The sequence below is a fragment of the Eimeria tenella genome, genomic scaffold, assembly GCF_000499545.2.
Source record: "Eimeria tenella Houghton genomic scaffold, Eth_scaff33, whole genome shotgun sequence".
In the NCBI taxonomy this organism is placed as follows: Eukaryota; Apicomplexa; class Conoidasida; order Eucoccidiorida; family Eimeriidae; genus Eimeria; species Eimeria tenella.
In genome coordinates this window covers 183,496-209,972 of record NW_013543122.1, presented here as the reverse complement: position 1 = coordinate 209,972, position 26,477 = coordinate 183,496, and the positions used below count along the sequence as shown (strand labels likewise).

Here is a 26,477-nt window from a genome sequence, read left to right as displayed (position 1 = left end):
ATGTTCAAATATCTCTTTAATCGCGGTGAGAATTCAAATGTCAGGGAACTGACGCCAAAAAAAGCCGCTTTCCACTGCTTTCTTGGGGTGTCCGTCCACCTGAAGCTTTAGGTCTTGCGCGGAAAGCTGCTGCTGCCCGCGGTTTCACTACAGCCCGCCAGTTCTCCTGGCTTTCCTTTTCCCTTTTTGTATTTTCCAGAGCAACAGAGCAGCGGGTCTCGCTCCCTGTGCTGCTGCTGCTGCTGCTTCATGCTGCTGCGGTTCTGCCGGTTTGCTGCTGCGCGCAGGCACAGGGCCGCTGCTTCCCGTGGCTCTTTTTATCGCCTCAGCTTTGGCTGATGTGGAAGCGCTTGGAAAGGCCGGTGTGTACATACACTTGAGCCCTGGTGCTGCCTCCCTCAGCAGCAGCAGCAGCAGCAGCAGCTAACATTAAAATGCAAAACAGATAATTGTGTAAATCTCTATTTGCAAAACTCCCGTGCATGCGTTGGCTTTTCTGCAGCTCGTCACCAAGCCCCGGCTCAAAGCTTGCTAGGTAACCCTTGGCTGCTGGAGCAAAACGCCCCAGCTGTTGTTGCAGCAGCAGCAGCAGCAGCAGCAGCAACAGCAGCAGCAGCAGCAACAGCAACAGCAGCAGCAGCACGAGTAGCAGCAGCAACAATCGCAGGAGCACTGGAACCGCCAGTGGCAGTAGCACCGGCCCCACCGCCACCAGTAGCAGCATCACAAGCAGCAGCAGCAGCAGCAGAATCAGCAGCAGCAGCAGCAGCAGCAGCAACTGTTGCAGCGTTTGCGCATGTGTTGCTGCTGCAGGCCAAAAGCCGCAAGCTTCCTGGGTGCAGTATGAGCCCCCTTATGTAAACCAGGGGAGCCGTTTGGCTGCTGCAGCAAATGAGCCAGTTTATGATGAAGTAGCAGATGACACAGCAGCAACTGCAGCAGACACATCAGCAGCAGCAGCAGGATCTAGACGCTTCTCCACTGCTTCAAACAGGTCCACAGTGTACGACGACGCAGCAGACGCAGCAGCAGTACAAGCAGCAGAAGCAGCAGCAGCACGTGCAGCAGCACCTGCTGCAGCAGCACCTGCTGCAGCAGCACCTGCTGCAGCAGCACCTGCTGCAGCACCACCATCCAGACGTTCCTCTCTATATGGGCCCACAGTGTACGATGACGCAGCCGATGCAGCAGCAGTACAAGCAGCAGAAGCAGCAGCAGCAGCAGCACGTGCAGCACCACCTGCTGCAGCACCTGCTGCAGCACCTGCTGCAGCAGCACCATCTAGACGTTCCTCTCTATATGAGCCCACAGTGTACGATGACGCAGCAGATGCAGCAGCAGTACAAGCAGCAGAAGCAGCAGCAGCACGTGCAGCAGCAGCAGCACCTGCAGCAGCACCAGCGCCTTCAATAACAGCAGCACCTGCAGCAGCAGCAGCACCTGCTGCTGCAGCTGCACCTGCTGCAGCAGCAACGCCATTGTCTAGACGTCCTTCTGGTGCTGCATATGAGCCCACCATGTACGATGACGCCGCAGACGCAGCAGCAGTACAAGCTGCGGAAGCAGCAGCAGCAGCAGCAGCAGCAGGAGCAGCAGCAAACGCTTACGCGGGTGAGTTAGACAAAAAGCCGTGCGAACATCCGAAGCAACAAAAAGGCCTGAATCGGGGAAATGTCAAAAGCTGCTGCTGCTGCTTCGGCTGCTGCTGCTGCTGCTACCGCTGCTGGTGCTGCTGCTGTTGCTCTCAATATACCTCACGCCTTTAGTTAAAAAATAAAAGAGTGAACAAAATTAATAAATTGCATTTTATTATTTTTGAATATTTAATTATTTCTTTTTTATTTTGTCTGCTGTGAATAGTCCCGGATGCAACAGCGCGCCTCGCTGCAGAAGGTGAGAAACACAGGAGCTGCTGCTGCTGCTGTTGCTGCTGCTGCCGATGTTGCTGCTGCTGCTGCTGCAGCTTTTAGTAGTGTTACTTTTGCCTGTATGCTGCTGTTGGCTCTGCCATTCGTGCTGCTGCTGCTGCTGCCGGCGCCGCCGCATTGTAATAGCTGCTGCTGCTGTCGCTGCTGCTGCTGCTGCTGCTGCTGCAGCAGATGCGTTTCTGGAGACGGTGCAGCAGCAAATTAACAGCAGCACTGCAGAAGCACTGCAGCAGCCAGCAAGGTACTGCAACGGCCCGGGCGAAGACAGCAGCTACTGCTACGTCTTGAGGGAGTTTGCAGCATCGCTGCTGTCGTACTCCGGTGAGGGTTTAGGGTTTAGGGTTTAGGATTTAGGGTTTAGGGTTTGGGGTTCAGGCCGCAGGAACGAGAGCTAGGGAGACTGTGGGCTGTAGTGGACCTGCTTCGGACTTTAGGCTTCTGGGTTTACTGTTTAGGGGCTGCTGGTACATGTTAGGGTTTAGGGTTTAGGGTTTAGGGTTTAGGGCTTGTGTCTGTACAGGTGTTGAGTGTGTGCCGCGCTCGGTGCCTTCAAAGAAATCAAAGAAAGTGAAAATGGCCTTTATTGACCAGCAGCACAGCGCAAGTAAGGGTTTAGGGTTTAGGGTTTAGGGTTTGGGGCTTAGGGTTTAGGGTTTAGGGCTTATTGCTTGCTATCCCAAGCAGTGCAGTGGTTCACTTCTTTCTTTCGCGCCTGTGCCTCCCCGCCGCCTCCGTGCCTTCAGGGTTTAGGGTTAGGGTTTAGGGTTTAGGGTTTAGGGTTTAGGGTTTGGGGTTTTCGCAGGGCCCCACAGCTTCGCAGAAGTGCCGACTCAAGAAGAAGTTCGCGCGCGAGAAGAAGCAGCAGCAAAGACTTATGAGCAGCAGCTGCAGCAAGCGAAGCAGCGGGGTGAACAGGCCCTGGCCGAAGGTGAGGGTTTAGGGTTTAGGGTTTAGGGTTTGGCGGTTAGGGTGTGGGGTTTAGAGCTTGGGGTTCAGGTCGCGGGGCTTTTGGTTTGGGGACTAGGATTTGGAATTAGGGATTCAGGCCTTGCGGCTTAAGGCCTACGGTTAGGGTTTAGGGTTTAGGGTTTAGGGTTTTTCTTTGTCTTTGTCTCTCAGCGGGTCAAAGAGGAGATTTGAAGGCAATAACAGAAGTAGCGGAAAGGGTTTATTTAACGCAGGCCATGCTGCAGTGTGAGGCTTGAGGGCTTAGGGTTTAGGGTTTAGGGTTTAGCGTTCGTCGTCAAGGTGTTGGGGTCCAGGGTTTGGGGTTTAGGGTTTTCTTTCTTTGGTTTTGTTTGCTGCTGCAGCGACTTATTACCTCCAAGCTTCATGTAAGCAAACCCAACCCAAACCCCAAACCCTAGACCCTAAACCCTAAACCCTAAACCCTTAAGCTTAAACGCGAGACCCTAAATCCCGAATCCTGGACCCCAAGCGGCAAGACTTCTACGCTGAAGCGTAGCCTGCTGACCATGCATACCCTAAACCACAAGCCCTCAGCGGGAAACCCTAAACCCTAAACCCTGATTTGTGGTTTGGGCCTCAGCGTACATCTTGGTGACGAGCGCGAAGGTGTCTCTGCAGAACTTGAAGGCCCTTTTGCTGGGAGGAAGGGGCCAATTAATTATTCCTTTATCTGAAATATATTTATTTTTACTTGGCCAATTAGAAGGGCCTTTAGCAATAGGGAGACACTTGATAGACTTGGTGCTGCAGCTGCTGCAGGCTGCGCTGGAAGCAGCAGCAGCAGCAGCAGCAGCAGCGGCGGACGCAGCAGCAGCAGCAGCAGCAGCAGACACCCACGCCGCCCGCGCCAGCCTCCAGCTCAACGACTTGGATGCTTTGGTCCAATATGTTGCAAAAAGAAAAGCTGAATTAACTGCAACTTTAAATAAAAATAAAAATGAAATTGATTTCCAAATCAAGCAGGAACTCCAGGTTCGGGTGTACGGACACCTCACGCAGCAGCAGCAGCAGCTCGTCGTCGACCGCGTTCTCCAGGCAGCAAACAGTAAATCCATTTTATTTCTTTTTCTTTATTTCTTTATTTCTTTCTTTATTTTATTTCTTTTTAATTATTTAAACTCCTTTTATTGGTTTATTATTCAAGATCTTTTTATTTCTTTTTTCCCGAGTTTTCTCTTCAAAAAAGCCTTTTTGCTTTTTTCTACTTTTAGCATAAATGCATTTTTCATTTTTCTACGTTAATTCAACTTTATTCATTTGAATTAAATAATATTTATTTATTTGAATAAAATATTATTAATTTATTTAAATTTAGTAGTATTAACTTATTTAAATTGAATAATGTTAATTCATTTAAATTAAATAATACCAATTCATTTGAATTAAATAATACTAACTCATTTAAATAGCATCAATTCATTCAAATTAAATAACATTAATTCAATTAAACAACATTAATTCAATTAAATTAAGTAATGGTAATTAAATTAAATTCCTTTTCGTTTGCTACAGACACAGCCACAAGCAGCTTCCAAATCTCAACAGCAATTATCCAGAGCGGAGGTGCTGCTGCTGCTGCTGCACCAGCAGCAGCAGCAGCAGCAGCAGCAGCACTGCCGCAGCAGCGCCGCTACCTCATGCGCTTTGGGGGCCCCCCCGCGGGGCCCCCCGCAGGGGCCCCCGCAGGGGCCCCCGCAGGGGCCCCCGCAGGGGCCCCCAGGGGACCCCCACCAGCAGCAGCAGCAGCAGCAGCAGCACCAACTGCAGAAAGAGTGCGCATTGAATACCAACCCTCAGGGGGCCCCCGCAGGTACTCTTTCGAGGGTTTGGGAGAAGCAGAAGCAGCAGCAGCAGCAAAAGAGTTGGAGGGACTTAAAGAGATTGGCAGCAGATTGGCAAGGGGACACAAAGAGACTGTCTTCCATAGCGTCACTGCGGTGAGGGTTTAGGGTTTAGGGTTTAGGGTTTGCGGTTTGGGGTTTAGCGTTTAGGGTTTAGGGTTCAGAGTTTAGGGTTTGGGGTTGAAGGCTTAGGGTTTACGGTTCAGGGTTTAGGGTTTGGGCTTGAGGGTTTAGGGTTTAGGGTTTGGGATTTAGGGTTTAGGGTTTACGGTCCAGGTTTTAGGGCTTACGGCCCAGGGTTTAGGGTTTACGGTTCAGGGTTTAGGGTTTAGGGTTTGGGATTTAGAGTTTGGGGTTTAGGGTTTAGGGTTTAGGGTTAACAATGCAAAAGTGTAAATATAAATGCAACTTTGAATTGAATTGTAAATATTGCAAAAAGAAAATAAAAATAAAAAATAATAAAGGCAAAAGTATAAACCAACTAACTGAAGCGGAAGCTCAAAAAAGTATTTCTTTTTTGATATTTGAGCAAAAAAACAAAAATGTGCAACAATTAGTGCATTAAATGGATAAAACAAATAAAAGCAAACTAAAATGAATTAAAATGAACTTAAATGAATTAAAATGAATTAAAAATGGACTAAAATGAATTAAAATGAAAATGTTTGTTTTTAGGAATATGTGTTGGGAAACCGCGGGACTTCGGAAGACTTTTGTTCTGCGGAAATAAATTTATTTTCGACAAAAAAAGGAGAAAAAAAAGAGACAGTTGGAGACAGTTTTTTAGACAGAGCAGCAGCAGCAGCAGCAGCAGCAGCGCCGCAGCAGCCAGCAGCAGCAGCAGCAGCAGCAGCAGCAGGAGTCGCTGTGTTCACCAGCACCGAAGACATTGAGGCCCGCGCCAAGGCAATTTGTTCGTCTTTCTTTTCATTTTTTTTTCATCTTTTTTTTCTCCTTTTTGTTATTTTTGATTTCTTTTTTTGTCTCCTTTTTATCTCTTTTCTGTCTCTTGTTTGTTACTTTTTATTTCCTTTTTTGTCTCTTTTTTTCCCCGCTTTTTTGTTTCTTTTTTGTCTCTTCTTTTTTGTTTCTTTTTTGTTTTTATTTCTTTTTTTTTTCCTCTTGTTTGTCTCTTTACCTTTGTTTCTTTTTATCTTTTTCGTCTCTTTTCTATCTCTTTTTTATCTCCCTTTTGCCCCGTTTTTAAATATCTTTTTAATGTTTTTTTAATTTCTTTTTTCTTTTTTTAATTTCATTTTTGGCACTTTTCTTTTTTCAGCGAACTCCATTTTCTCTCCGCTTTTCTTTCTTTTTAGTTTTTGGAATTTTTACAACTATTTGCATTTCTGTTTCCATTTGCAACAATTTACAAAGAAATATATCAAATCATTTCCACTTCTTTTGTTTATTTTATTTTATTTTATTTTTATTTATTAACTGCGTTTTATTTGCTTTTTGGAAAATTCGGTTTTGGGGTGTACGTACGGCGTGGGGTGTACAGGGAGCTCGGCGTTGCAGCGGCTGTCTTCGGGTGTATCTCCAGCTCCATCTTTCAACGGATTAATCAGCACAGGATGTTTTTCAGCCATTTTAGATATAATAGTTCGATTTAATCAGCATTTTAGAGACAGAAAACTCTTTGAAATAATCGAAAGAGACCCAGTTTTGAACGACAGGCTCCGACTCCGCGTGCAGCGGCTGCAGCAGCAAGGTGATTCAACTTGAATTCAATCCCAATCTTTTCTTTTTTCGGCTTTTTTGCATTTAAATAATTTATTTATTTATTTATGTATCTATTTTTATTCTTTCCTTTATTTCTCCGCTTTTTTTCGCGCTTTCACTCCATTTCTCTCTCCATTTCTTCCACCATTCGCCTTTCACTTTTTTCTTTGCAATTAATTTCCTTTTTCTTGTATTTCTTTTATTATTTTATTATTATTGCATTTTTCTGTTAAATGTTTATTATTCTGACAATTCAATTTTCACATTGCCACTTATTCAAAAGTGGCATTTATCTCCGGTTTGTTTTTTACTTTTCTTTTTATTTCTTTTTATTTATTTGTTCATCAGCTGCATGCAAAACCATAAAAAGTGTTTTTTGGAATACTATTTTTTCATTTATTTTGTTTATTTAGTGCCATTTACTTAATTTTATTTCTACTTTGTTCAATTTGTTTATTCAATTTAGTTTTTATTTTTAATTTATTATTTTCTGTTTTTATTTTTATTTTATTTTTTAGGAATTGTCCCTTTCATGAGAGAAGACTGGGACAGAACTCTTGGAGGCCCAATGAACGCCGCCTTAGTTGATTTGCTGCAAACAGGTAAATAAATGAAATAAATAAATGAATAAAATTTAAAAATAAACAAATACATTAATTAATTAATTATATAACTGATTAATTAATTGATTAATAAATAAAGAAAATAAAATTAGTCAAATAAAAAAATGCATGGGCGATTCAGTGCATGCACAAATTGAAAACAAAAGGAACAAAATGAAGAGAATTAAATTTAAATAAAGTGCAAATGGAAAGTCTTCAATTGAAAAAACGAAAATAAAATAATTGCAAAAATAAAAAATAAAATAAAAATGAAATGACAAATAGAAAATGAAGAAAAATGACTTTTTGTCTTTTTGCCTTTTTTAGGAAACGGAAAGAAGGGCAAAAAAGGTTAGTTTGAAATAATAAATCGAATGACAAACAAATAATTAATCAAATAACAAATCAAATCATAAATAAATTTTAATTTGATTTTAAATTCAAAAACAAAGTAAACTAAAATTTCTCTTTTTTGAAGCTTCTGTCTTCGACTAAACCTCATGCAATTTATTCATTTTTCTTCCCCTCTTCATTTATTTATTTATATTTATTTATTGATATTTATTTATTTATTTATTTATTTTTATTTATTTATTTTTATTCATTTATTTTTATTCATGTATTTGTTTTTATTTATTTATTTCATTCATTTATTTATATTTATTTATTTATTTTTATTCATTTATTTTTATTCATTTATTTATATTTATTTATTTATTTATTTTTATTTATTTATTTATGTTTATTTATTTATATTTATTTATTTATTTATTTTTATTTATTTATTTTTTAATTTCATTTCAGGCCCGCGGCCTTCTTTCGGATTTTTGGACTTGTGCGACGAGCGCTGTTTATTAATTGATTAATTAATTAATTAATTGATTAATTCACTTATTAATTTAATTAAACAAATAAAAAGAAAAAGAATAAAAAAGAGTTGAAGAAGAAGTGGAAAGAAAGGAGTTCGTGGGGAGCAGCAGCAGCAGATTCAAGTTTTGGCGTTTTGCATTTTCCGGCGAAACTTGGGTCATTTTTCGAGATTTTTTGTCATTTTTGGACGAAATGAATCCAATAATTCAAATAATTTATTATTTTGGATTCATTTGGGATCAGTTTGAGCGTTTCCGCGTTTGTTTTCCGCCTTTTTCCGCAGTTGCCGCGAACTTCGTCTTCTCCGCAGACAACTCCCTCATGCAAATCGAAGCCAAGTTGAAGCGCATTGGCGGCTTCGCCGTGGCTTACTTTGGCATTGGCCAGCAGGTGAGATAAATTAATTAAATAAATTAAATGAATAAATTAATTACATTAATTGAATAAACATCTAAATGAAGAATTAAATGCATTTAAATCAACCAGAGACGACCCGCGAAAATCCGCAGCAGCGGGGCTTTCTTGCGCATGCGCTGGCTGCTGCAGCTGCAGCAGAGCCCCGAAATCAGCAGCAGCAGCAGCAGCAGCAGCAGCGTGAGAAGCAGGAGAGAACAGCTGGGGAGACTGCTGGAGACTCTGGAGAGCTTTGAAGGGGTGAAAAGAAAAAAAGAAAAGATTGGAGCAGCAGCAGCAAAAGAACTTTTGTCAAATTTGGATTTGCTGCTGCAATTTGCAAACATAGTGAAGCGCGACAGCAGCAGCAGCAGCAGCAGCAACTTGCTGCTGCACACCTGGGTGCAGCTCCGCGCCACTGCTGCTGCTGCTGCTGGCTTCCTCCCCCGCGGCAGCAGCAGCAGCAGCAGCAACGCAGCACTTGTCTTCACCAAACTTTGGATTGAAAGTAAAGGAGACAAATTCAATCCGAAGCAAATCAACAAGCCCTTTGGCGCAGCACTCACTTCTGCGGGGCTGCAAATGGGTAAAAGCCAATTAATTAATTAATTAATTATTAATCATTTAACTAATTAATTAATTAATAATTAATTAATGAATTATTAATCAAGGGGCTTTATTTTGAGGCATTTAAATGGTCATTTCACTGCAAAAAGCCGCGGAAAACGCCCCCAAACCCTAAACCCTAAACCCTAAAAGGGTGTTTATTTTCGGGCGCGCAGCGTTCTTTCTGCACACGGCGGTGGAGGAGTTTCGGAGTTCTTTGCTTTCGAAGTTGGGAGCAGCAATAAAGTCTTTTTTCTCGGGAATGTTTGGAAAAAGCAAAAAGGGGAAAATGCCTTCGGGGTGGCAGCAGCTGCAGCAGCAGCTGCAGCAGCAGCAGCACGTCCGCAGCAGCAGCTACCAAGGCTCTCTTGCTGCACTGCAGAGCCTCGCCAATGTCTTCAGAAGCAGATTTGTCAAACCCTTGCTGCAGCAAAGAGACAGTCCCTTTTTGCAGCTGTTCTTCGTCATTATTCAGTCCCTCGTGGGCCTCTGGATAAACCCTAATCCAGGGTTTGTGGTCTTCGAAAACCCTAACCAGCCCAACGCCAAAAAGCTCTTCTACTCCTTCCTCTTCCTCCACCGTGAGGGTTCAGGGTTTAGGGTTTAGGGTTTGGGAGACGCTTTGCAGCGACCAGCAGCCATGCGCCAAACCCTAAACCCTCAATCTTCCATTGGCAGCCAACTGCAGCAGCAGCAGCAGCAGCAACAGCACGTGGGGAACGTGCGGCTAAACCCTAAACCCTAAACCCTAAACCCTAAACCCTAAACCCTCGTGTGTGTCTCTTTCCTTCTGCAGCCAAGGGTCCCGCCTACGTCGCAATGAAAGTCATTCAAGACAGCTGCGGAGGTAAACTACGATTTAGGGTTTAGGGTTTGTCTCGGCAGCCCTTACCAGCGGCTGCATGCGGCGAAATGGGTTTAGGGTTTAGGGTTTATGTCCAGCCCCCAGGGCTGAAACCCCCCAGAGTTTGCAAATACACGAAAAGACTTACCAAGGGTTTAGGGTTTAGGGTTTAGGGTTTGCATACAGGGGAACTCGACTGACTCGGGGTTAGGGTTTAGGGTTTAGGACTTGCGTGCATACCTGGGAAGTCTGATTGACTCGGGGTTAGGGTTTAGGGTTTAGGGTTTAGGGTTTAGGGTTTAGGGTTTGCGTGCAGACCTGGGGAGTTCGATTGACTTAGGGTTTGTGACGGACGTGAAGGACGCCTCGCGGGCTTCTTCTCCAAACCCTTCTTTTTATTTGTCTCTAAACCCTTTGCCAATTAAAAACGAAAATAAACTTTTAAATGAATTAAATAAACTCATGGCAACTTATGCAAACCCTCTTTCCATTCTCAAAGCAGCAATTGACTTCTCTTACAGATGCAGGGGGGCCCTTCCCTCTCCCCAGGGGGGCCCCCTCGAGGGGGCCCCCCAGGGGGCCCCCCTTGGGGCCCCCCAGGGCACTTTCCCGGGGGCCCCCGTTGGGGGCCCCCCGGAGGCTTTCCAGGGGCCCCCCATGGGGGCCCCCTCGCAGGGGGCCCCCCCGGAGGGGCCCTTGGAGGGTACTAGCCAGGGGGGCCCCCAGGGGCCCCAGGGGCCCCCCGGGGGCCCCCAGAGGGCCCCCTCGAGGGGCCCCAAAAGGCCCTTGCCAGAAATACCCCAAAGAGCCTTCCCAAGGGGCCCCCAGGAGAGCGGGGGGGCCCCCAAAGAAGATCTTCCGGAAAACATTTATGCAGAAATTGAAGAACCAAAAGGAGACAGAAAAGGGTTTAGTTTTGAAGAGACAAAAAGGGGGAATAGAGACAGAAGAAGTGCACGGGTAAAATCTTTAAATTTAAATTTAAATTTGGTTGTTTCATAAGTGTGGTTATTGGTGTTTGTTTAAAAAAAAATATATTTAATTGTTTTTAAATTTAAATTTAAATGTTTCATAAATATGTTTCATTGGTGTTTGTTTAAATACAAGTAAATATACTTAATTGTTTATGTAAGTACAATTAAACATATTCAATTGGTGCTTTTATCAACATATTTAATTGGTGTTTTTTTAATACAATTAAATACATTTATATGCGTAAATATTTGTATATAAATATACATAGATATAAATATATATATATACAACGCATATATATAATACATACACAATATTTCTGTAATATAATAATATTTATATTTATAGAGTACATGTTATACGTATATGGATTTATATACATTTGTATGTATATAAACATATGTGTATTTACAGATATTTATATATATGAAGCCTCATGTACAAATTGATTAAAAACATAAATAAAACTATTTGCATAAAGATTAAAAGGAATAAATAAAAGAGTTTGCATAAAGATTAAAAGGAATAAATGAAAGAGTTTGCATAAAGATTGAAAGAATAACTAAAAGAGTTTGCGTAAAAGTTCTTTGAATTATTTTGCAAAATGTTTTGTTGCTGCTGCGGTGTACGTACACCAGAGGACGCTGTCGCCCGAAGCCCAGCTGCAAGTTCTGAGTTCCAAGTTGGCTCTGGACATGTGGTGTCAGGCCTACAAAGGTGAAAAATAGACAATAAACAATAAATAATTAATAATAATAAATAAATTAATAATAATAAACAAATAAATGAACAAAAAGAGAGAAAAGAGAAGCAGCAAACGGCGCATGCAAACGGCGCGCGGTGTACGTACACCGCAGCGCACTTTGCACTTGTCGATATAGATGCATGCATGCATATATATATATATATCTTTTTTAAATATAGAAACATTTACATATATATTTATATAGAATTAATTAGATTAATGAATTAATTGATTATTTAAGAACTATTTAGGCTGGAAAAGACTTGAAAAGAAGCAAAATGGATTTTTGAATTGTTTTTCAGAAATGATTTTGCGGCAAATGGCAGCAGCAAAAGGAAAGAAGCTGGAGGCCTTAAAAGCTGCGTTGGAGGCGGCGCTGGAGTCTTTGTCGGAAGTGACAATTGCGGGATCTTTTTTGAAAGAAAAAAAAGAAAAAAGGAAAAGAAATGAATTAAATGAAAGCCAAGTCCACAACGCAGTTGCTTTCAAGTGCAAGTGGTTCAGTGGACATACACTCCAGGAGGCCATGGCCGCCGAAAGAGCCAACATGGTCTCTCACGTTCTTTGTGAGTTTTCACTTTTTCAAAAGTGCATTTAATTGAAATTATGTTCATTTTATTCATTTTTGTCTTTATTTTGCTTTTAATGTTCTTGCAAATCCATTCGGAATCAGTTCTTTTTTTATGCGCTGCTGCTGCTGCGCTGCTGCTGCTGCTGCTCTGCTGCTGCTGTTGCTGCTGCAGCAACGAGTCGCTGGTCTTTGTCTTTGTCTGGAATGAAGAAAATGCTGAAGATGAAAGCAGCAGCAATTTTGCGGGGAAAGAAAAAGAGACAAATTGCTGCTGCTGCTGTGGGGCTGTTTCACGTGGGCACGGAGAAGTGGAACGGAGACAGTTTTGTTTGGAAGTTGAATTAAATTGAACTATTTAATTCAATTAATCATTTAATCATCAATTAATCATTTAATCATTTAATTGCATTCTATTCATTTGCGCAATTGCCAATTTACAGCAGTTCGAAGCAAAGAAAAAGTCCAGATATCAGTTTTCTTGTCTTCGTTTTGCTGCTGCTGCTGCTGCTGCTGCTGCTGGGCAGACAAGATCAACAGCAACAGCATCTACTAGGAACTGAGCTCCTGCTCTTTTGCTGCTTTTTAAATTCGTTTGTTTGTCTCTTTTGTCTCCTGCTGCTGCTGCTGCTGCTGGTTCTGCCGTTGCCGCTGCTGCAGTAGTGCTCGCCTCTGCTGCTACTGCTGATTCTGCTGTTGCTGCTGCAGCAGCAGTCTCTGCTGTTGCTGCTGCAGCAGCAGTGTCTGCTGCTGCTGCTGCTTTGGTAGTATCTGTTCCTGCTGTGCTAGTGTCTGCTGCTCCTGCTGCTGCTGCCGTCGTATCTGCTGCTGCTGCGGCGTCCGCACCGCCATCAGCAGCAGCAGCAGCAGCAGCAGCAGCATGTTTAGCTGCTACGTGTCTGCGGAGGACAGCTTTGTAGGCAAAAGCGGAGCAGCAAAAGTTGCAAATAAATCTTTTTTCATTTAAATGCTTTACTCTTGCATGTAGCCGCATGTTGCTTTTCTGCAAACAGCAGCAGCAAATAACAAACAATAAAAACAAATTATTTAAAATTAAATATTACGAAACAAAAAATAAATAATTAAAATCTAAATAATCGCAAAATAATAAAAACGATAAATGAACTTGAAATTGAATTTAAAACTTTCAAAAAAATAAAAATGCCAAAAATGAAATGCAAAAATGCCAAAAACAAACGGGAAGAAGCAAAACGAAAATAAATAAAATAATTATTTAATTAATTATTATTTAATTATCAATTAACTAACTAATTAACTACTATTTATTTGTTTATTTATTTATTATTAATTAATTATTTAAAATGAAGCTCCCACCGAAGAAAAGCACAAGCTGCAGTCTGGACACTTGAAAGAAGCAGCAGCATTTAAAAGCTCTTCAGTGTGGGGCCCCACACTCGGGTGTCTGCTCTGTTCAAAAACAAAACATTTATTTATTTAAGTAATTAATTAATTAATTTATTTATTTATTTATGTTATTTGTTTGTTTTTATATAGTTCCTTTGGTTTATTCTTTTGTTCAATACTTTTTAATTAGGTTTTTTATGGGTTTTTTGTTTTATTCTGCTGCTGTTCTTTTGTTGATACTTTTAATTGATTATTTTGTTTTTTTCTTTTGTTTTAATCTCCTCGATTTAATTCATTTTAGTTTAATCCACTTTACTGTAACTGTTACTCTGTTTAGGGTTTAGGGTTTAGGGTTTAGGGTTTACCCGTATGTGGGCTCTGAGGCGGTCTGGGCGGGAGTAGGCCTGTACATAGACCCCGCGGGCCAGTTTGCGATTTGAAAATAAAACAAATAAATTAAATTTAATTTAATTAAATTAAAACAAATTAAATTAAATTAAATTAAATTAAATTGCGTTTAATTATGAATAAATAATTCAAGTAAAAACAAGAAAGGAATCTCAAAAAGATCCCAAGTGACTTGGGAGTTGAAGTGTACATACACTCGAATTGGAAAATGCAGCCTGCGGGAAATAAAATGATTAATTAAAGGATAATAAATGAAAATAAAGAATAATAAATTAAAATGAACAATAAGTCAAAATAAAGAATAATAATTCAAAATAAATGACAATAATTGGGAAAAATTAAAAATAAATTAAAAATAAAAAATACCTTTCCGCACTGGTCGCACTGGTGCACTTTGTTGGAGTGTACAGACCGCTTGTGCGCCACGAGCGCCGAGAAAACGGGAAATTGAATTCCGCAAAAAGGGCATTTATAATCTCTTTTTCCTTAATTAAAAAACAAACAAACAAATCCACAAATTAAAACAAAATAAACGACAAAAACCCTTCAAAACGGCATTCTTCTAGCAGCAATTCGAGCTGCCTAACGCATGCTGCTGCAGCAGCAGCTGCAGCAGCAGCAGCAGCAGCAGCAGTGCCTGGTGCTGCTGCTTTGGGTTTAGGGTTTAGGGTTTAGGGTCAGGAAAAGGATATTCAATTATTTCCCTTTATGCCCTTCAGCTCAATAGACTCATAAAAAAGAATTATTATTTAAAACAAAACAAACTCTGCATTTGTAAGAAAAGAATCATAAAAAAGAATTAATCATTATTTAAAATGAAATAAACTTTGCATTTATAGAGAAAGAATCATAAAAAAGAATTATTATTTAAAATAAACAAACGTTGCATTTATAAAAGAAGAAATGCAAAAATGCATGCGTGCTATTGTGTAGATACACCGCGTGCATGCAGTCTGTTCAGCATTATTACCTCTTGGCTTCCATTTAATGAATATTATTTATGTTTATTCATTTATTTGTTATTTATTTAATCGTTTATTATTTATTTATTCATTTATTTAATATTTATTATTTATTTATTTATTTATTTCCAGCCTGACTTTGCGCTGCGCGCTTGAGGTGTCTGTACAGCTGGTTCAAACTGGTGAAGACTTTCCCGCAGCCTTCATGAGGACAAATTAATTCATTTAATTCTTTTTTTCCTTTTTTGAAGTCCTTTTCTTCTTTTTCCTCTCCCTTTTCCCCCTCTCGGGACTCATGCTCCAGTGATGGACAGCAGCAGCAGACGAGCAACGGCGAGAGGCACCCAGGCATATGTACAGCAGCAGCAGCAGCAACAGCAGCAACAGCAGCAGCAGCAGCAGCCCACGGCATTTATAAAGGAGCATATGAGTCTTGAGGTGTCTCCGCAGATGGTACTTAAGGACGAACGTTTTGCTGCAGTGCTCGCACGCGTACGTCTCTGCTGCTGCAGCAGTTGCTGCTGCTGCGGCTGCAGCAGCAGCAGCAGGCCCCTCTGCAGCCCCCTCCTGCTGCTGCTGCTGCTGCTGCTGCTGCTGCTGCAGTTCTTGGGACTTGTTTGGCCGGTGGCGCAGCACCAAGTGGCGCTGCAAATGTTCTTTTCTTTTAAATGCACTTTTGCACAACTCGCATTTGAACTGCCGCTGTACGTACACCCCACGCCCCACACCCACCCTGTACAGACACTCCACGGACGCTGCTGCTGCTGCTGCTGCTGCTGCGGGGCTCGCAGCTGCTGCTTCTGCCGTTGCTAGACTTGCTGCTGCTTAGTTCTGATGCCAGAAATGATGCTATGCTGCTGCCACTACAACTGCTGCTGCTGCTGCTGCTGCTAACATTACTACTGCTCCTGCTATTACTACTTCAGCTGCTGCTGCTGCTGTTGCGACTGCTGCTGCTGCTATCACCACTACTGCTGCTCCTGCTGCTGCTGCTATCACCACTACTGCTGCTCCTGCTGCTGCCGCCACTACAACTAATCCTGCAATTGCTGCCACTACTCCTGCAACTACTCCGACTCCTACTAATACTGTTGCTGCTGCTGCTGCTGCTGCTGTCTCACCTCGTCGGAGTGGGACTGCTGGTGTCTTTCGAGCCGCGCCTTCTTTCGAAAGGTTTGTGAGCAGCCGTCGACAGGGCAGCGCAGCAGCTGCGGCTCTTTGCGTTTCTGCTGCTGTCGCTGCTGCTGCTGCTGCTGCTGCGGCTGCTGCTGCTGCTGCTGCTGCTGCGATCTGCTGCCTGGGGCCCCTCCTGCGGGATTCTTCTCCAAAAGCTCTGAAAGGGGGGCGCAAATGGCTAGGGGATTTTGTGCAGCGCCGCCTAGGGGCCCCGCTGAGGCAGCAGCAGCAGCAGAATCGCCTGCGGCTGCTGCCGCTGACATGGTGGGTGGGATACCGCAGTAACTGGCGAGTTTCGGGGGAAACGTCCGTCCAAAGTGGAAATAAAGTTGAAATAATTCTTTAAATCGGAAAAAAATTGAAAAAAGAGCGACAAAAATCCGAAGATAAGGCCAGTTCAACTTGAATCGGAGCAGAAGGCAACACAGCCCACAGGGCCTCCCTGGTGAGTCCAGGGGCCCCCGGAGAAGTCTTCTGTTTCTAAATATGAAAATAATTATTAAAAAATATAAAAAAACAGTATTAGAATTAAATGAATTCATTTTCTGCCGTTTTCCGAAGTGACGCCGCAGCAGCTGCGCGGCGCCTGAGGTGTCTGTACACCTCAACGCCTTGTGCACGCCCCAGCTAGCGCCTGTCTTTGCATTCCTTTTTAAAATCTTTTACTTAAAACTATAATTTCAATTCGGAGAAAATGAGAAATGGAGTTTTTGAAGCCCCTTTCTCTCAAGCTGCGGCGTGAGGTGTACATACACCTCAGCGCCCTCAACTCCCAAATATGAAATTTCACTTTTATTTTGAAAGTAAATTCAGAGAAGCTTCTGGAGTGCATGCAGAAGCCGATTCATGTTCTTGAGCCCTTTCTGGAATAAGATCTAAACCCTAAACCCTAAACCCTAGGCCCTAGAAGGAGACCCTAGGGCTGCTCGTCGAGAGCTGGTCCGCAGCAGTTCTAAACCCTAAACCCTCGCTAAACCCTAAACCCTAATTCCTAGTTCCTCGAATTTCTCTAATAGCAGTCCCTCCCAAAAGGGCGTATCAAGCCTCGTTTCAGGGTTTAAGATTTAGAGCTTAGGGTTTAGGGTTTGGGGGGTAACGAATTGAAGGGAAAACCACAAAAAAAGCTCAAGCGTCTTTGCTGCGCTCGAGTGTCTCTTTACCTGTTGGGTTGGAGTGTACAGACAGCTGCGGACTGTATGCATGCGCTTCAATTGCATTTTAAATGAAATCCACTTTTGCAAGAAAACATTTATTTGCAAACAAATGCAAATTGCAAGCAAGCACATCCACATGCAAATGCACTTCAGGAGAGCCTGCAACCTGCTGCAGCAGCAGCAGCAGCAGCAGCAGCTTCTGCTGCAGCAGCAGCAGCAGCAGCAACTGCAGCAGCAGCAGCAGCGGCGAGTTAGGCGAGTTCTGCGGAGTGTTCCTCGGCCTCCCTGACGACGGTGGGGATCCGTTCTGGCTGCTGGTCGAACTGCTGCTGCTGCTGCTGCTGCAGCTGCTGCTGCTGCTGCTGAATGGTGTGCTGGTGAAAGGGCCTCCAGAAGTAGCGCGTGTAGAAACCCTCCTTCCGCAGCGGGTGGCCCCTGTGCTGCTGCAGTGCTGCTGCTAAAAGTGTCTCCTTTTGTCTCCTTTCTATTTCCATTCTTTTCCTCGCCAAACCCTCGAGGGTTTTCAAATTCTTCGTGGCTTCCCGCAGCCGGTCGCACGGCAGGTGCGTCCCGTCGCGCAGATTCACCTGCACTCGCAAACCCTAAACCCTAAACCCTAAACCCTAAACCCTAGCAAACCCTCGCAAACCCTCGCAAACCCTGGGAAACCCTAGACCCTTTGTTCCCTCCAAACCGCGGGAGCGTTCCTGGAGTTAGCGGCGTCGCCGCGGGCGGGCGTGCAGGGCTTAGGGTTTAGGGTTTAGGGTTTAGGGTTTGCGCGCCTGGGAGTGCATCATGACCAAGTCCAGGGGGCCTATGTGCGCCAAAAAGGGACACTTCCAATAATAGTAATCCACCAGAGACCCTTCGGGGAGACACTCGTGTTCTTTGTCCGCGCGCAGCGTCGCCTGGTAGAAGTCCTGGTACCTGCAGAGCAGCAGCAGCAGCAGCAGCAGCAGCAGCGGCAGCAGCAGCAGCAGCAGCGGCGGCAGCGGGGGAGGGGGGAGGTTGGGTTAAGTCTGTTGCTGTCGATGCACAGTTTCTGGTGCATTCTTGCTGCAGCGGCAGCAGAAACAGCAGCAGGGGCAGCAGCAGCAGCAGAAACAGCAGCAGCAGCAGCAAAAGCGGCAGCAGCAGCAGCAGCATCAGCAGCGACAGAAGCAGAAGCAGGAGCAGAGCGGCAGCAGCAGCACCAAGAAGCAGCAGCAGCAGCAGCAGCAACAGCAGCAACAGCAGCACAAGCAAAAGCAGCAGCAGCAGCAGCAGCAACAGCACTCACCACTGCGAGGCCTCATCAGTCATCATGCGGGTCCCATCAGGGGCAATACCTGTCCTGAGGTGTACAGACAGTGCAGAGTTAGGAAACTCAAATAAGTGTCTTCCCTAATTCCACAAACCTCCATTTAGGGTTTAGGGTTTAGGGTTTAGGGTTTAGGGTTTACCCCTTAGGGTTGGAGCTTTAGACTTTAGGGTTTACTGCTTAGTGAGATTTAGAGTGTAGCATTTAGGGCCTAGGGTTTACGGTTTAGGTTTTAGTGATGATGCTCTAATTAGGGTTTCTTATTTAGTAAGGACTAGAACTCGAGTTTAGGATTTAGGGTTTAGGGTTTAGGGTTTGCACTTGAGCCAAGTCCTCATTTCTTTGACAACTTCTTCAGTTGATTTAATAACTTCCTTCACAACTCCAGTGCGCGCACCGCTCTAAGGCCCAAACCCCGGCCTAGGGTTTAGGGTTTAGGGTTTAGGGCTTAGGGTTTAGGGTTTAGGGTTTGCACTTGAGCCAAGTCCTCATTTCTTTGACAACTTCTTCAGTTGACTTAATAACTTCCTTCACAACTCCAGTGCGCGCACCGCTCTAAGGCCCAAACCCCGGCCTAGGGTTTAGGGTTTAGGGTTTAGGGCTTAGGGTTTAGGGTTTAGGGTTTGCACTTGAGCCAAGTCCTCATTTCTTTGACAACTTCTTCAGTTGATTTGATAACTTCCTTCACAACTCCAGTGCGCGCACCGCTCTAAGGCCCAAACCCCGGCCTAGGGTTTAGGGTTTAGGGTTTAGGGTTTAGGGTTTAGGGTTTAGGGTTTGCACTTGAGCCAAGTCCTCATTTCCTTGACAACTTCTTCAGTTGATTTAATAACTTCCTTCACAACTCCAGTGCGCGCACCGCTCTAAGGCCCAAACCCCGGCCTAGGGTTTAGGGTTTAGGGTTTAGGGTTTAGGGTTTAGGGTTTAGGGTTTAGGGTTTAGGGTTTGCACTTGAGCCAAGTCCTCATTTCCTTGACAACTTCTTCAGTTGATTTAATAACTTCCTTCACAACTGCAGTTCCTGCATATTGCAGCTCGGGGCCGTTGACGGCGGAAGTGGGAAAAGACTGCAGAGTTGGATCTCTTCGGGTTCTGTCTGAAAGAATAAATAACACAAATAAATAAATATATAAATAAATAAATAAATAAATAAATCAAAATTGAAATAAATTAAAAGTTGAAGAATGCGCCTGAGAGAAACGCGAAAAATCCGGTACAGAGGTGTACAGACACCGCGGAAAGCCCACACACACACACCCTAAACCCTAGACCCTAAACCCTAAACCCTAAACCCTAAACCCTAGATCCGGACCCAAACCCTCGTCCCTTCCCCCTCAACCCCTAACCCTCTCAGGCCCTAGGGTTTGGGGCCGAGCTGTAGGCGTGTGAAGCTGCCCAACTCCAAACCCTAAACCCTAAACCCTCGGTCGATGCTGCTGGCTGCTGGCACACGCTGGCTGCGCTTTCTCCCCCCTGAGTGGGACTGAGCAGGCGTAAACCCTTAACCCTAAACCCTGAACTCTAAACCCTCGAGTTAATTGAAAAGAGGGAAAGAGAAAAAAAGAAAATAACTCCAAGAGCGCACCTTTATCGGGCGCCGCCGCCGCCCACTCCGATTGGGGTTTCATTTTAGGGTTTAGAGGGGGAAAAGGGTTTGAAAGGAGTTTGAAATCCAAAAAATAAAACGGAACAGTTGAAGAAACTTAAAACCAATTTAATTGTTCCTGCTGCTGCTGCTGCTGCTGCCAGCCACACAGCAGCAGCAGCAGCGGCTTGCTGCTGCGGCTGCTGCCCGCTGTAAACCGGACCGCTGCGTCGCCCGGGCCTCCCCACGGCTCGTTTTCACGCGTTTTTCCCAATTTAACCGAATAAATGCATTTATTTTCGATTTTAATTGCATTTTAACTCTTTAAACGCGAAAAAACGGGGCATTTAGGCCTCAGTTGGGGGCGGGCATCGGCAGCGGCGCTCGGCCGCCGCCCAGCGGCTCGAAGCAGCAGCGCAGCGCCCCGGGGTCCTCTGCTGCTTTTTGGAGCTTTTTAAAAACTATTTCTCTCAAATTTTACGAAATTAATTCTTTTGAATTCAAATAATTCAATTTAAACGAGATTTCAGCCAGCGCCGCGCCCCCGGGTGTACGTACAGCCCCCGGTGTACGTACACCCGACGGCGCCGCGGCGCCGTCGAGTCTTTTTGCGATTTCGCCAACGCGCGACTCTGAATTCAATTTGGAGGAACTTGGGACTAAAAAGGCCATTTTTGAGTCTAAAAAGTCGCTAAATAAACGCCAATTAACAAATAATTTAACCATTTTATCTAATTTTCCCATTTTGGGACTTTTCGCGAAGAAATTCGACTCCGAAATGAAAAAACCCTCCACTTATTTCGCGCCAAAATGAGTCAGGGGACCGCTTTCAGCCGCGTTCGGAACTCTTTCTAAAAATAAAAGAAAATTGAAGAAATAAATCAAAATAAGTAAATAAATAAATAAACAAATAAATAAATAAATAAATAAATAAGTAAAACGAAATAAAAGAAATAAAACCAAATCGTGAAAGAAAAAAGACAAACGCGAGACTGCCCGGGAGCGGAAATTGAGAGAAATTGAATTAAATAATAGTGAGAATAACAATAAATAACGAATAATAATAGTAATTAGATAAATAATGAATGAATAAATATACAAATAAAAGGTAAAAAATAAATATATGTGTCGATTTTGAAGTTTTGTGTTTTGTTCGGAAAAGCAAAGAAAAGCAACAAATCCATTTTCTGGATTTTGTTTGCTTTTGCAAAACGGCAAAAAGAATAAAAACGGATTTTATATCTTCTTTATTTAATTGAAAATAATAAAAACTTTGAAATAACAAAAAACGAATTTCCCGCTTGTGCACTGTGGTGCATGTACACCTGCGCATACAGATATATTCAATATTCTTTTTTCTATTTTTCCATTTTACCTTTTTAGCCTTTAAATATAAAAAGGTATTTCATTTGTTTTTAAATTACTTTTCAATAAACAATTTATTGATTTGTCTCTATTTGTATTTATAATATCATCAAATGCGAGAAAGATATTTTGTCTACTTTATTGTAATACATATCTCTCTATACAAATATTATAAAGCTTTATATGTAAAATATATATATGATATATATATGGAAGGGGATAAATCATGTATTTTGTCCATTTAATTGTTAAAATACAAAAAAATAAATGAAATAAATAAATATATATATATATATAAATATATATATTTATATATATATCAATACATATATCAATATATATATAAAAACATATAAATATACATATATATACATACATATACAGCAATCGAAAACAGAAGATATTGATTAACGATATGTAGAAGCAAACAAGAAACAAAAAGATACTTCATTTATAATTTATTTATTTTATTCTTTAATAATGCATATTATATATACAATAATATATAATGCACATTATTAAAGGGTAAAGTAATAAAATGTCATTCAAATACACTAAAAACGAAAAATGGAATCTTCATTTTATCTTGTTTGCATATTACGCACAAAATGAAATAAATAAAATAGAATAAGTAAAATAAAATGAATAAAATAAACAAATAAAATAAATAAATAAAATACAACAAATATATCAAATGAATAAATTAAATAGAAGAAATGCAAAATGGATATGTTTGTCCCGATAAGATTTTCCAAAAAAGAAACTAAAAACGCATGCAAGAAAATGGAAAGTTTGAAGGATTTTAATTATTTAATTTAATTTAATTTTAATTTAATTTATTTTAATTTCTTTTCTTTTTAAATTCTTTATAATGTACTTGTCTAAAGTTCAAAAGGAAGAAAGAAACGAAAGAAACAGCTAAATAGGGAATCAACAACAGCCACACCTGCTGCAGCCACTAACCCTAAACCCTAAACCCTAAACCCTAAACCCTAGGGGCGAGTTACTCAGGATACAGCGGAAACCGAAGAGGGCAGCCTGCAAAATTCAACAAATAAAAAACAATTATAAATAAATAAATAAAATAATAAAACAAATAAATAAAATAAATAAATAAAAATAATAAAAAATGGAAAGGAGAAAAAGACATTAGAGAAAGGGAAACACATATGAAGGGTTTAGGGTTTAGGGTTTGTTGGCACTGATTAAAAATTAGATATGAATAATTAAATAATTAATTAATTAAATTAAGCAAATAAATTAAATCATTCAATAATTAAAAATTAAATAACGAAAACAAATAAGAATAAATAAATAAATAATCAACAATAAATAATAAATAAACCAGGAATAAATACACAAATAGACACACACTTGAACAAGGAAATAATAAACAAACAAACAAAAGAACAAACAAACAAATAAATAATAAAATAAATGAACAAATAATAAATAAATAAATTAATAATAAATAATAAAGAGAAAGGAACAACAGAATGTATAATTGGAATAATGAAGAAATAAAGAAAAAGCAAGTTGTAGTAATAATGCCACAAAATGAAGAAATGAATTAACTGCAAGTTTAAAAAATAAAAAATTTAAAATAAAAATAAAAACTAAAATAAAATAAAAGCGAAAAGTTTAAACTAAAGCCTTTTAAGAGTTACAAGAGAATTAAAAAAGTAAAAAATAAAAAAGAAATTGTTAAATCTGAAATAAATAAATAAATAATAATTAGTAACAAATGAAAGAATAACGAAATAATTAAAAGAAATAAAATTAAAGTGAAGGAAATGAAAATACATTAAAAGAAACAAAAATAAATTGAGTTAAAATAAATAAAGAAGAATCAAAAGGAGACAAACGAAATGAAACGGCAAAAAGGAAATAAAAAGACAAAATAAACAAAAAATAAAAAGCGAAAATAAATAATTAAAAATAAATAATTGAAAATAAATAATCAAACGAGACAACAAAAAGAAATAAAGAAAAACAAATAAAGAGACAAAATAAATAAATTAAAAAAATAAAAAGAGACAAAAGGAGATATAAAAAGAGACAAAAAGGGATAATACAGAGATAATAAAAGGAGACAAATGAAATAAATAAAAAGACAAATTAAAGAACAAAAAGGAGACAAAATCAAAGAGACAAAAAACAAATAAAAGGGAAAAAGAATAAAAGGAGACAAAAAAGAAACAAAAAGAGATCTAGAAAAGACAAAAAGGCGAAAGAAGAGACAAAAAAGAAACAAAAAGGAGACAAACAAACATGTAAGTAAAAGGAGACAAAAGAAACACAAAGGAGACAAAAAAGAGACAAAAAAGAGGCGAAAGAGAGAAAAGAGGAGCAAAAAGGAAGCAAGAAAAGAAAAAAGAAACAAAAAAAGAAGAACGAACCTTGAGGGGCAATTGGGGGTCTCCTTGTCTCCCTCGGCTAAGGGCCTGGTGCTCTAAAGAGCAAAAAAAAACACAATTAGTTTTTAATTATTTTTTTAGGGTTTAAAACGAGGGTTTGGGGACTCTGCTGCAGCAGCAGCAGCAGCAGCAGCTGCAGCAGCAGCAGCAGCAGCAGCAGTCCCCGCTGGCTGCGCGGCAGCGCCGCGGCGCAGCGGCGCGGCAGCGCGAGAGCGCGGCAGCTGCAGCAGCAGCTGCAGCAGCAGCAGCAGGAGGCACTTGCTGCTGCTGCTGCTGCTTGCGGCAGCAGCAGCAGGCTCCGTTGCACTTACGTTGCAGCGACAAGGGGGCCCTGGGCAGCTCTGTGCTCCCGCGGAAACCCCAAACCCTAAACCCTAAAAAAGGGTTTGGCCGCGCGGGGTGGGCAATCGCGGGCGTGGCACGGAAACCCCAATTTAGGGTTTGCAAAGGCTAGGGCTGCAGGTGAGGCCGGGCGGCCCCAAACCCTAAATCAGCGTTCGGGGCTGCGGTGTACATACACCCCAGCAGCACAGCAGCAGCAGCAGCCTGTACACAGCAATGGCAGCAAATAACAAATGATGAAATAAAAGAAATAAATGACTGCAGCAGCAGCTCAAATGCAAGAAAGAAACTGTCTCCTTTTGTCTCTTTGCTGTCTCCTCACAACGGGCCTTTCGCCTCCAACCCCCCCTCAACAACCTCCTTCTCCCTAAACTTCTGCTGCTGCTGCTGCTGCTGCAGCAGCAGCTGCTGCTGCTATAGCTGTTGCTACAGCTGCTGCTGTTGTTGCCGTTCTTCTTCCGCAGCAGCACGAGCCGCAGCAAGCCACCACCAGCACCAGCAGCCTTGCTGCTGCTGCCGCTGCTGCTGCTGCTGCTGCTGCTGCTGCTGCTAGGCCCTGGGTCCCGCGTCTACGAAGTGAATGGTCTCCTTGACGAAGGGGTGCTGCAGCGCCTCGTCGGGAGTGAGTCTCTTTTGGGGGTCCAAAATTAAACACTTTTCAATCAAGTCCCCAAACTGCTTCAGCTTCTTCCGCACGAAGTTCGCCTTCGGGCTGTTCCCTGCGCAGCAGCAGCAGCAGCAGCAGCAGCAGCATGGACAAGCGGCCTCCGCCGCAGCAGCAGCCGAGGAGCAGCAGCGCAGCAGCGCGGGCCGCAGAACGGCGGGAGCAGCAGCAGCGCAGCGGGGAGCCGCAGCGGAACGGCGGCAGCTGCAGCGGCGCGACCGCAGCAGCAGCAGCAGCGCAACCCGCAGCAGCAGCAGCAGCGCAACCCGCAGCAGCAGCAGCAGCGCAACCCGCAGCAGCAGCAGCAGCAGCGCGACCTTTGAGCCAGCAGGGCTGCCTCTCCAGCAGCGCCTCCGTCACGCTCCTGCAGGGGCGCAGGTCCCTCAGGACTTTCGGAACTTCGCGTTTCGAAAAAGGATCTTTGTCTTTGAAAACGAACTCCAAGTCCTGGTTGAAGTGCAGGTGCGCCAGCTGCCCGGCCCTTATCAGTTTGTTCGGCAGCTTGCCCCTGTACTCCATGATGCACCGCAGCATGTCGTTGTTCGTCCGCCCCTGCAGCAGCAGCAGCAGCAGCAGCAGCAGCAGCAGCAGCAGCAGCAGCAGCAGCGACGACGGCGGGTGAGGGGGACGTGGTGGGGGGCTGGGGCTGCTGCTGGCGCAGCAACGGGAGAAGCGGCTGCCGCTGCTGCTGCAGCAGCAGCAGCAAGTACACTTTAAATAAATCCGCTTAAACTTGAAAAGTGTCGAAATAAAACTTGAAATGTATGCACTCAGAAGTCGAAATAAACGATCAAAGGTGTCAAGACAAAACCCGAGAAGAGCGAAAGCGAAGCGCTGCAGCGAACCTCCACGAATGCCGGAGCAAACAAACCCGCAGCGAAAACTCCAAAGAAGCAAAGGCGAAAAGCAAAACCCCAAACCCCAAACCCCAAACCCCAAACCCCAAACCCAAAGCGCTCCACGAAGGGTGGAAAAGAAGCTGCGAAGTCCCGGAGCAGAACGGAGGCGCGAAACCCCAAAAGAGCGAATAAGCCCCCAACACCCCGGAAAGCGCAAAAAAGGGAAAAGCGCAGAAAAGGGAAAAGCGCAGAAAAGGGAAAAGCGCAGAAAAGGGAAAAGCGCAGAAAAGGGAAAAGCGCAAAAAAGGGAAAAGCGCAAAAAAGAAAAAAGCGCAGAAAAGGGAAACGCGCAGAAAAGGGAAAAGCGCAGAAAAGGGAAAAGCGCAAAAAAGAAAAAAGCGCAAAAAAGGGAAAAGGACCTGGAAAAGAACCTGGCCAGTGGCCAGCTCGTAGAGCGTGGCTGCCGCCGCCCAAACGTCGATTTGGGGCCCGTACTTGGCCCCGATGATGATCTCGGGGGCCCTGTAGAAGCGGGAGACGAGGTAGGCGGTGGGGGTGTTTTCGGCGAAGTCCGCGGCGCTGCCGAAGTCGCAGACCTTGAGGACGCACAGGCGCTGGTCCGCGGCCCTGTCATTTCTGTCTCCAACTCTGTCTCGAACTCTGTCTCCAACTCTGTCTCCAAGGGCGTCTGGAAGTGTGTCGTTTCTGTCTCCGGCTCGGTCCGCAGGTCCCTCGCGCCGGCCGCGAAGTGCGTCTCCCTTGTCGCCCGCGGGCTCCCGGGCGCGCGGGCCGGGGCCCCCCCCGGGCGGCCCCGGGGGCCCCGGGGGCCCCGGGGGC

At 43.2% G+C, this 26,477-nt stretch overlaps 4 protein-coding genes across 4 annotated transcripts in view; 1 reads left to right on the top strand and 3 right to left on the bottom strand.

Annotated features, from left to right (window-relative positions):
* ETH_00005755 (uncharacterized protein) lies at positions 1-12,411 on the top strand (the record flags this gene model as incomplete). The annotated part of the gene is made up of 21 exons (XM_013376287.1): positions 1-25; positions 288-362; positions 814-1,611; positions 2,100-2,249; positions 2,449-2,532; positions 2,731-2,856; positions 3,048-3,122; positions 3,478-3,942; positions 4,410-4,834; positions 5,414-5,655; positions 6,364-6,449; positions 6,979-7,062; positions 7,390-7,413; positions 8,216-8,322; positions 8,479-8,911; positions 9,108-9,512; positions 9,728-9,778; positions 10,092-10,735; positions 11,389-11,467; positions 11,798-12,061; positions 12,239-12,411. The coding sequence occupies 21 exons, from the start codon at positions 1-3 to the stop codon at positions 12,409-12,411; spliced, it is 4,815 nt and encodes a 1,604-aa protein (XP_013231741.1).
* A 330-nt stretch (positions 12,412-12,741) lies between these two features.
* On the bottom strand, positions 12,742-12,945 carry ETH_00005750 (uncharacterized protein; the record flags this gene model as incomplete). Its single annotated transcript, XM_013376286.1, has 1 exon — positions 12,742-12,945. The coding sequence occupies one exon, from the start codon at positions 12,943-12,945 to the stop codon at positions 12,742-12,744; it is 204 nt and encodes a 67-aa protein (XP_013231740.1).
* A 4,434-nt stretch (positions 12,946-17,379) lies between these two features.
* On the bottom strand, positions 17,380-20,056 carry ETH_00005745 (uncharacterized protein; the record flags this gene model as incomplete). Its single annotated transcript, XM_013376285.1, has 5 exons — positions 17,380-17,715; positions 17,911-18,055; positions 18,408-18,461; positions 19,380-19,524; positions 20,014-20,056. The coding sequence occupies 5 exons, from the start codon at positions 20,054-20,056 to the stop codon at positions 17,380-17,382; spliced, it is 723 nt and encodes a 240-aa protein (XP_013231739.1).
* Positions 20,057-24,686: 4,630 nt separating this feature from the next.
* ETH_00005740 (membrane-attack complex / perforin domain-containing protein, putative) overlaps positions 24,687-26,477 on the bottom strand; it is a gene marked incomplete at both ends in the record, with an annotated part of 6,881 nt that continues 5,090 nt past the window's right edge. The window contains 3 exons of the mRNA XM_013376284.1: positions 24,687-24,856; positions 25,119-25,353; positions 26,060-26,413. Of these exons, the coding sequence (XP_013231738.1) occupies positions 24,687-24,856; positions 25,119-25,353; positions 26,060-26,413 (759 nt within the window). The remainder of the gene's footprint in view (positions 24,857-25,118; positions 25,354-26,059; positions 26,414-26,477) is intronic.